This window comes from Zeus faber, assembly GCF_960531495.2.
Source record: "Zeus faber genome assembly, chromosome: 7".
In the NCBI taxonomy this organism is placed as follows: Eukaryota; Metazoa; Chordata; class Actinopteri; order Zeiformes; family Zeidae; genus Zeus; species Zeus faber.
The window spans coordinates 5840143-5850713 of record NC_137203.1 but is presented as its reverse complement, the minus strand read 5'-3'; the positions used below and the strand labels follow the sequence as shown (position 1 = coordinate 5850713).

The window sequence follows — 10571 nt, the reverse complement described above, 5'->3', positions numbered from 1 at the left end:
ACTGGAGGGGGAGGAAGACGGGACAGCAGCCAGGGTTCAACCCAAACAAGGCACCGGAGCCCCCAAATGATTTTATTCAGGTACAAATGACCCCTGATCAAACTGTATTCGGTATCAATAGGGAAGGGCCTCCTCCCGTTTGGCTACTCCCCTTGTTTACTTTTCATTATCATCATCATCATCATCATCATCGTCATCATCATCATCATCATCGCTATTATGATGGTCATCAGAAGCCGAATGCACAGCAGCGCACAAACTGCCCCTACTTTTCGCCGTGCGTGAATGCATTCCAACGGGGCAAACGTTCCGAAACATGCAACTACATATTCAAGTCACATGTATTCTCTAAGCATGTTTTGAATATTGACATCACACTTAATTTAAAAAACGACCTTCTGCACCTGCTGCCGTACATCCAGAGCGCAACGTCAACGACAGCGGGTCACCGGTAGGAAGCGGCGCAACTTCCCGTTTCTAGTCTCTTCTGTTTGCGCGAACGTAGCCAAAAGAGCCGACGCTGTACAGTACATGGACGTGCAACAGAGTCAATAAAACCCGATGAAATGCATGGTTGGAAACCGTTTTCATCCAGGTATAACATATAAAGACTTTGAGCTTTCCCTTTTTTTTGAAACGGGGATTTATGTTTTGTTGTTTGGCCTCAAAGTTTTTCCCATTTTGGAAAGCAACACATTTGAATCTGGCCGGGTATGGAGAGAGAAAAAAAAGGGGAATCCATCCTCCAGCACCTCTTCTGTTTCTGTGTGATGCTAGAGATCCCTCCTCCAACAAGTCATAAGTCTTCCCAATTTCCTCATAGTCATCACAAAATATCTGGGGCTATGGCGTAATCACTAATTCTCTGCTTCTTCTCTTTTGGGAATTTTCTTCAACTAAACCCGTCCATCTAGTCCATGCCATTCATTTGACTCCTCAAATTAATCATCTTCTTTAAGTTTGACTCAATTACAAATTGGAAAAAAGGGCACGTTGCACCGCCTCGGTGTGTCATTTATCCTTGGTTTTGGAGTTTTGCCCCCAAGCGCATTTTAAATGGATTCATCGGGTTGCAAATGAGAGTTCGTCAGACTGGTGGGGGTGTTTTTCGGGGTCCTTGCAGGCGGTCTGACGGGCGTGCCAGGAGAAGGAAAAAAATACTTTGCAAATTAAATGACTCCAACTGAAGGCTTTTACCGCCCGTCTTCCATTATCCGCCGGTGACTGGACGTCTATTTCGGCATTTTAGGTAGAGCCATAAGCGGGCGGTGCTCGTGGCGACGATATGATCTGTGCTCTCCAAAAATATCAGAGAGGGTTGATTTATGGCTGTGTCATCTTCTCTCCCTTCTGAGCAGCCCGACGTGTTCAGCTGGCCCCGTGACAAGCGCTGGGAGGCGCGTTGGCAGGATTTACCTTTCCTCCGCGTCAACACCAGATTTAGAATCGGCCTTTTACCCGTTTTTATCCAAAAATTATTATTAAAGGACAGGTTCCCCATTTTTCCACCCAGGACATTCAACTCTTTTTGCTTTTCAACTGAATACCAGTGATATCACATTTTATATAGAACTGCTTTTTTAACTGGCCGCATCACATCCAAAGCGTTTGCCATTTTGGATGAAGCTGTGCAACTTCCTGTTTCTAGTTTCTTACATGACAAACAACCTAAAATGCCCAGTCTGTGGCCATTTATTTTCCAGTATAACATATAAAGACTGTCGGACTGTTAAGTGAGTTTCTAGTTTTCGAAAAAGGCCATTGAAGGTTTGTTTTTTCAAGGTTTAATCGTTTGCCCCATTGAACTGCATTGAAGGACACTGAGAAGTTGCAGCAGAGTGGTAAGTTTCTCAACAGTAAAGTGTTCGGCAAGGTTGTTGCCATGAACAGTCATAAAGGATGGGAACCAACAGTTTAGTGAGGCCTGGCTTTATTAACAGTGAAAGCATCTTTAATGTCCATTTGTTCTCATGTAGTCTGCATAATTTTGTGAGTATTTCTCAGAATGTAATTGAAAAGTATGGAGTAAAAGTAAAATAAGCCAAATTTAATTCATGATCAATTCTTAAATTCCTCTTGTCAATTCAAATGATGAAGGCCATGACCCGTACATTTCCCAGATTCCCAAAATAACAAGGCCCCATGGCCTCGTAAAAACCTTCTCACACAAACGTTCTCAAAGTGACTTCCTCATAAGAAATAACCTATTTCCGTCCCTCCTACCATTAATATTATTATTTTCTTCTTCGTGTAATGAATAATAACGACCAGGGATCAAAACAAGCTCCAAATAGAAGGATGATATAAAGTCTGATGTTGAAGGGGAGCGAGGTGGTTCCTCGGCGCACTGACCTACAAACATCATGTCGTTGGGGAGGTCTTTCGGGGGCAGTTTTCCAGCCATCCTGCGCTGGGTCAGGGGGCTGTGCACGCCTTTCCGACGCCAGGAGCCTCCCACACGCTCCTCGATGACCATGTGGCGGGGTCTGGGGTCCCCGAGGGCCTCCCTGCAACGCAGAGGAGGCAGAAACAGAGCAAAACACACAAAATATCATTTTTTATATTAAATATTTTATATTGCTGGTTAGTACATGAAATACTGCCCCGGAGTCCTATCTGTAGAAGCTGCCCGAGCTAATAAAACCCCCCAAAATTTCGCTCTCTGCGTCTTCCCCCCGGTGTTCATTTTATAGCGGCAATTACACAGACGATGAGAAAATGATCTCAACAAAGCAGGAACAAAAGAAAAACCTCCTTCCCCACTGGTCTCCATCACACATAATGGTCTAAATGGTGATAATCCATTACCCTTGTTCATTGTACACGCCCATGTTTGAGCCCCACGGCACCGGGGTCTGGTCCTGGAAGCGGAGCCGGAACTTGCTCTTTTTGTCTTAAATCACCACAGTGTCTCGCTCGCCTCTGCCACTGTGAGCTATCACCGCTCGCCACCCTGTTTTCCTCCTTCCCGTCCTGCTCTGGTCCCGCGGGGGCTCCGGCTGCTCTGCTTTCCAAAGACGCGCAACCGCTGGTACTCGAATGAACCACCCCCACCCCCTCCCCCCGATTCTCCCCACCATCCACGGGGATCCTGAAACCCGACACACCCCAAACATGCCCCGGATAATTGCCAGATGCCACATCAAATGGCCACCGACTGAGTTTGGGCTGGGTTTGGTTAGGCCCTTGAGGGCGGCACAGTGAAAAGGGAGTAAATCAGGGAATCTGGATTTCATTTTTAAGACGTTTTGTGAAGATCCACTGACTCACCTGAGGCTCCCAAAGCCGATGACTGTTCGCGATAACAAACTGTGGGGTAAATTCACCACCTGTGCATTTCTGTGTGTTGACTCGTGTATATTTAATGTCGGTCAGCGTTTTTGCCCCCTAAAACCGTCGGCGTGGTCCGGGCGGGATGGGTTTCGAGGATCCCGGTTCCCGTTACTTTATGTCCTGACCCCACCCGCTCCATCGCACAAATCTCTCACTCTTGCATTTCTCCCCTCGTTCCCTGGGGAGCTCCTGTGACGGCAGCTGACCCAGTCGGCCCGGATGCATTTCAGGAGCCAGCAGAGCTCCGTGGCAACATCGAGGGGTCTTAAACCGCCCCGGACCCCAACCCGGACCACCTTCTGCGAGTGGTCACCAGAGCTGGCATCCATGCACAGTCCGTTGGTGGTCCAGGCTGACGTGAGTTGCCAAACATACGGAGGTAAACCTGGGGGTCTGTTTTCCCCCCCCCATTGTAAGAAAAGCGGTGGAGCAATGTGGAGCGAGCAGACCGCACAAGATGGTGGATAATGGTCCAAATCTGGTCGTCTGGGGACCCCAAGAGACAACTGGGCAACCATCATAGCCAGGGTCACCATGGCAACAGGACGGCCCGTAGACATAGCACTCTGATCTTTGCAGCGTCAGCAGCACAGACTGTGCAAAACCGAATGACCAGGTAGATACGTTTAAAGATACGAGACAGAACATTTTAAATGAATCAGATTCCAAGGTTAAGTAAAATAAAAAAATAAAAAAATAGAATTTAAAATAAATAAAGACGGAAAGAGAGAAAGAGAGACAGATGGATTTTCTCCCAACACACACTCTTTTCCAATGTGTGACGTCCGTCCTCCGTCCAATGTGGACATATCACCACACAAACATCTGAGGAGTGAAAAGAAAATATATAATAATAATAATAATTATATATATATATATACATTTTTTGATGAATCAAGAATAAAAATGTCAAAGTTTTAACCGCACATTTCCACGCATCGCTCCAACAGTCCAGTCTGTCTCCCCCTGTTTCCAGAGGAGGAAATCTACACCCTCATAATAACTGAGAAAACCATTCTGGCTCCCTTCCCTCTCCATATTTCAGAATAAAAACACACACACACACACACACACACACACACACACACGCACACACACACACGCGCACACACACACACACACACACACGCGCACACACACACGCGCACACACACACACACACACACACACACACACCAGGTGCAGCGGCTCCTGGGCTCCTGTCGGCGAGGCCTGCAGAACTAATCAGGCGGCAGAGCCAAGGTCCAAGGTCTTCGTTGTTTCTGTTCCAGACGTGGGATTCGATCAATTAGCAGCGGGTGTTTCCAGAGGCTCCGAGGAGACGTCAGGATGCTTTCCGCCGCCGCCGCAGCGTCCTGCACTCACGCCCCCAGGACACTCAACAAGAGCCTTTTAATGCCGGGACTCAAGACGTTCCGAGACGACCTTTGGAGCCCGACCCTCCTCCTCCTCCCCCAGGCCCCGGAGGAGGCGTTCCGGCTGTAAAACCTGGTATTTTCAGGAGGTCAGTGGTGCCGCAGCGCCTCGGTAAGCATGAATTTCCCCCCGTAGGTACAGGGGAAAAAAAAAAACAACAACCCAGAAACCGCTGAACACGCCATCTCTCCGAAGCTATTAAGGAACACGCGGCGGATTGGATTTCCCAATAAAAACAGGGATCCAATCCCTCACACGATGGCGATGGGGAAATCTAAAAAGGTGAATGAGGAAACTGGAGATACGGTCGACCTCCCTGGCGTGAGATATGAGACCATGTGAGGCCGGCCTGACCATGTTGGGATGTGGTGCTATTAAGGTGAAGGATGAATTATCTTTGTCACTATGGTACAAGTGGTTATTACAGTATATCCTAGATCTAGTCCCGTTAACACCCATAATTAAGTGGTTTTGTAACCAGACGCCTCAAGACGGCCTAAGCAGCCGTCGACGCCAAAGGTCAAAATAAGAGGAATATGGACTAATTTTAGACTCAACCCAAGGACAAAGGGAAAGCAGCTGACGGAGGGGGAGACCGTCGGCACCTGGTGTCGGCACATTGTGAAGTGAACACTTCTCTGAGTTCCAGGGAGGAGAACCGAGGCTCTGCGCCACATGTCGCCCCGCAGGACGGGTGGAGGGGTGTGGCGGGTTTCCTCTTTAAGTACAAAACATGGACGCTTCATAGGTGGTTCAGGCTCTAGGTCAGGGCGATTCAACAACATTCCTACAAATCAACTATATGTTTGTTGGGATAGCGAGGCCACTTGTAAAAGAATGAAAAATACAACTTTTGGATACTCCTCTCTCACGTTATATATTATCGCTTTTTGAATGAATTGAAGCCATCAGGCCCTTCTCACATCATCCAACCATGGACAAGATACATTCTATAACTTATGAATGTGTGTTTCAGCAGAATAACACATGCATAGCATGCAAGGCTATTGAAATAACGGACCGTGCTTTAACAGAAAGTTCATGAGCACATTGGAATTGACTGAGGGTGGTAACCACAGGGAAAACTGCCTCTTTTGACCTAAAGACATTTTGACAGATTGGGCTTTGAACCCATGGTGCAATTTTAGTCTCAGGGCCAAATGTGGCTTCCACCGAGAAGAGATGCCGCGGGCATCAGGTTGAATGGGCCTAAATCCTGGAGTTTTGCAAGAAACTGTGAATGAAGGAGCCACCTCATCAAGAGCTTATGGAGGGACCTTGTTGGTGTTGGTGTGTGGACACCGGTGGAGCCCACAGTGTGTCCCGTGACCTGCAACCGCCCTCTGACACAGCGAGAGACCCACTCGAAACACTCGAACCTGCAGGAGGCCTCCTCCGTGGTCCAGAGGGTCACATTCCACGCCCCCTCGGCCAGCCTGGAATGCCAGGGACCCCGCGGCCCCGCAGTGGTGTCCCTGGAGACTCTCTGCCGGTCACATGAGTCAGAACAATGAGGCATGTTGTCAGCGCCTGCACCGCCGCTCTCCTCCTCCCGAAAGTGATCTCACCACCACCCCACCCCCCCACCCCCCAACCACACCCCCCCGTGCGCGCCCAACCCCTTCACCGCGGGAAGGGCGGTAATTTTAGACGCCGCCTAGGGTGACTGAATGAGGGTTGAATGTGAATGTTAGGGGCATATTTGACATTTAGACTGGATGCTTCACATGTCGTTGGCCCGGCACCCGGTGTGGCTGGCGATGGTGCGAATGTTTACACCGGACGGCCCCGATAGGGAGGGTTAGCTACGTCCGGGCGGAATTCAGTCAGGAGCTGTTCATCATTCCCGTTTCATGAGATGCCGACGTATGTAGGCATACATACAGGAAGATATGTACATTATATCACCAACACCTGCACGGCGTGGGGTTCACTATTTGTGGATCCACGCCGCTTGCACACCATCAGTTTCTGCGACGGTGTTTGGAGGTGCATCGCTTAAAACGGTGACGTAGGAGCAGATCGGATCCGCTCGTCCATCAGCTGAACGAGGTGCTCGTCGGCTTTCACGCTGGTTGCATACGCGAGGCTTGATTCATGGAACCCCGAACGGCCCTGGGTGATGCCGCTGCGGCACAGCCATTTTGAAAAGTGGCTGAAGCGATGACTCAGGTGAAGACCGCCCTCCGTTCCCCGGCCTCCTTCCCTCCGGTGCGGATGGTGAAGCGGTAACTCGAGGCGGCAGAATCCTCCCCTTTCAAGTTCACGTTCAGCACAGAGAGAGAGGATCAAAAACACGGCCGTGCATGCCAGCGTACAGGAAGTAAGGAAGGTACTACGGACGGTACTAAAGGATCACATCATGCAAGGTACAAAGTGCTTCACATAAAAAACTGAAAGAGAAATAAATAAAAGCGTCAAAATGAAAGGCTAAAAACACAACAAAGAAGCGGTAAAATCACAGGGATAACACGCCCACACCCTTAAACAGAGAGGAAGCTGCAACCACATGCGCTGGTCAAGCCCTACAGAAATGACTATAATTTTTAAAGGAGATGAGATAGCTGTAACCCTGGAAACAAGATGGATCTGTTGAAATCCAGATGATTAGTCCAAATAGTAGTTATTTGGAAAAAAAAAATGTATTAAACTCAGCAGTCGACGTAAACTTTCAATTTAGGGTCCATGACCGATTGATTGGGACGAAAGAAGCTGAAAACCTGAAAACCCTTCATCAGCACAAACACAACCTGGTTTTTCTCGTCTCTCAGCTCTTCTTCTAATCTCCTCCTCATGATTCCTTCATTTCGTGGTTCTCTCGTCTCTCATCCAGAAAGAGGAGGAAAGGCGTGAAATGCCTCGGACGTCAGTGCGACGTGCCCTTCCGGGTGATGGACGCCTGTTTTTCGGGAAGTGCTGCTGACAGCGGCCTGTGTTGCCGGGCAGTTTTAATGGATGCTATTCCAGGGAGGAGGCCTGGCACCCCTCCTTCCCCGTGGACACCACCTCTTGCCTCTTTAAAAAAGTTTTTCAATAATTAATTGAAGTCACATCTTCAACATCTTAAAACGTATCGTAAAATGTACTTGATAGCGACATTAACCTTTGTCAGTGTAGAATGACATATATAGATATATATAGAGAGAGTACAGAAATAGACCAAAAGTCTCACCAGCATTTCATGACTTAAATTTATAACACACACACACACACACACACACACACACACACACACGCACACACACACACACACGCACACACACACAGGCTTTGGTGTGTGAGGTTTAGAACGGAGGGAAGAGTCTGTAATTGTGATTTCATGCAGAACGTGAAGGGTTAAAGAAATACATTTTTTCAAGGAACTTCAATATTTTTTTCCAGTGTTTGTATAACTCTGCTTATTCACCGACATGCAAATGAATGAGTCACAATGTACTCTTGGAATAATAAGATATACTGTTATATACAGAGAACACCATCTATATTTATTTTTATATTTTTTAAGCAAGCATTTTGACACTTACCTTGCCCCGGCCACAGCACTGTGATCAATCCTGCGCACATTTTGCATATTCTGTATTTGCATATTTATTTATTTTTATTATTCAGACTGTTAAGCTTTTTTATGCAAATTGTCTGAACAGCAATGCATCAATCCTCACCATGAAAAATTCCTTGTGTAAAAAATGTACTTAATATACAGAATAATAATGAATAGATTGTGACTAGTTATACAACACATACTTTTTGCTTGACTATTTATTGTGTATTTTATGTGTACATTTTTTTTAAGACTCTTTCGTTTTTTGATATTGCTTTTCTCTTATTTTTTAGGTGAGGTTACAGTTAACCATTCGGTTTATGTTTTCCAAATTTTCCAAATATCGCCATTTTCGTTTTTCATATATTTTTATTGTATTGCTTGATCATTATTTTGCCTATTGTGTTGATGTGAGTTGCTGGGAGTGGGACACTGAAATTCCCCTTCAGGGATGAATACCATCATCACACCACCACCACCCATACTGCACACCGCCACACTAATGCCTTGCTCAGCGGCACCCCAAATAAATTGAATTTCTCCCAATGAATCTGTGATGAACTTGTAATTGTTTCGAGCCTTGCGCAGGCCTGACGGAGCTCCTACGCAGCCATCCACATAATGAGACGATGACGCCATCCTGAGTGCGCGGTGGAGTGCCCTGGTGGGACGTGCGGGAAGGGACTCCTCCTCCATTTCACAAATATGACTCCACGAAAGCCATCACCACAAGTTCTGCTGCATCCACCATACGAAAGAATTGAGCAGCAATAAAAACGGAAGCTCCTAAAAAGACGCGGTTATCTGTGGCGTATCCCAACGACGGAAGGAGTTTTGACGTCGTTACACCGGCGCGCTGACGTAGTTCGGGAGGATTAAATTGAGGGGGGTGCGGCTATTGCAACGCGACCAATGACCCCGTCAGCTTCAGGGCGGAGTTCATGACTCTCCCTCTCGGTCTGAAGGTGCAACCATCCTGTCACCAGCCGGTCTTCCGGGGCCGCCGGTTTCCCAACACGGGGTCCGGGGACGCCACGGGGAGCCCTTCGGGAGGTTCCAGGGGGTCCCCACCGGAGTGACTAACGGTTAAACTTCACCGTTATTCCATTTCCAAAATGAGACACACGCAGAAGGGAGACAGCTTCCAAAACGCGAGGCGGCTCAGCAGACATGGCTCCAGGCAGAGCTGCCGCTTATCGAAGCCCATGGGCTGCTGCCGCCTCCGCCCTCCTCATTGAATGAGCGTCCTCCAGGCCCCCGCGTCCGGCCTTTCTGCTCTGCGTCCGTTTTGTTATCGAATTTGTGGAAGCGGCACGTCTGCAACGGGCTGTGTTGTACGGCAACGGGAACTCGTCTTATTATTCACATCTGACAAGGCAGGAGCAGTTATTAGATGAACTGCAAACCAGACGAGGGTTTCGTGCCTTTATACTCATTGGTGTGTTTTCCAGAAAACGGGGAGAAGGGAAAACATGGAAGCCAGCGGAGTGGATCCTCATGGTTCCCTCATGGTTCCCTCATGGTTCCCTCATGGTTCCCTCATGGTTCCCTCATGGTGTTCTGTGATCTCATCGTCATGTGAACTTTATTTCTGCATTTCCCCTCCTGCTTATAAGGACTCCCCCGCCTCCACCCTCCTCATTGAATGAGCGTCCTCCAGGCCCCCGCGTCCGGCCTTTCTGCTCTGCTTCCGTTTTGTTATCGAATTTGTGGAAGCGGCACGTCTGCAACGGGCTGTGTTGTACGGCAACGGGAACCGTCGTTATTAGATGAACTGCAAACCAGACGAGGGTTTTGTGCCTTTAAACTCATTGGTGTGTTTTCCAGAAAACGGGAGAAAGGAAAACATGGAAGCTAGAGGAGTGGATCCTCATGGTTCCCTCATGGTTCCCTCATGGTTCCCTCATGGTTCCCTCATGGTGTTCTGTGATCTCATCGTCATATGAACTTTATTTCTGTATTTCCCCTCCTGCTTATAAGGACTCCACTGTCTCTGGGCGAACCGAGGCCTCCACCATCCCCCTCCATCACTGCCCTTTCTCCATCGCAGACCCTCCCCGTCACCACCTCCTGCATCACAGATGTTTTCCGTCACGGACCTTCACCGTGACTGACCATCTCCGTCACTGACCTTCTCCATAGCTGACCTAGTCCTTGTCCATCACACATGCTCTCATCCCAGACTCTCTCCATCACTGACCCTCACCATCACTGACCTTCTCCATCACCAACCTAGTCCTTATCCACCCCAGACTCTCTCCATCCCAGACTCTCTCCATCA

At 48.2% G+C, this 10571-nt stretch overlaps 1 protein-coding gene across 2 annotated transcripts in view; it reads right to left on the bottom strand.

Annotated features, from left to right (window-relative positions):
- Positions 1-4743, bottom strand: part of LOC307232603 (uncharacterized protein) — an 18539-nt gene extending 13796 nt beyond the window's left edge. The window contains exons 1-3 of one of the 2 annotated variants that reach the window (XM_080003691.1): positions 4510-4743; positions 2353-2507; position 1 (exon numbers count right to left, since the gene is read on the bottom strand). The exon at position 1 is cut by the window's left edge and continues 183 nt beyond it. In XM_080003691.1, coding sequence (XP_079859817.1) covers position 1; positions 2353-2476 — 125 coding nt within the window. In that variant the 5' untranslated portion in view covers positions 2477-2507; positions 4510-4743. Of the gene's footprint in view, positions 2-2352; positions 2508-2808; positions 2957-4509 lie in introns of those variants that run through there. The other variant, XM_080003690.1, reaches the window with a different exon arrangement.
- Between the last annotated feature and the right edge of the window lie 5828 nt (positions 4744-10571).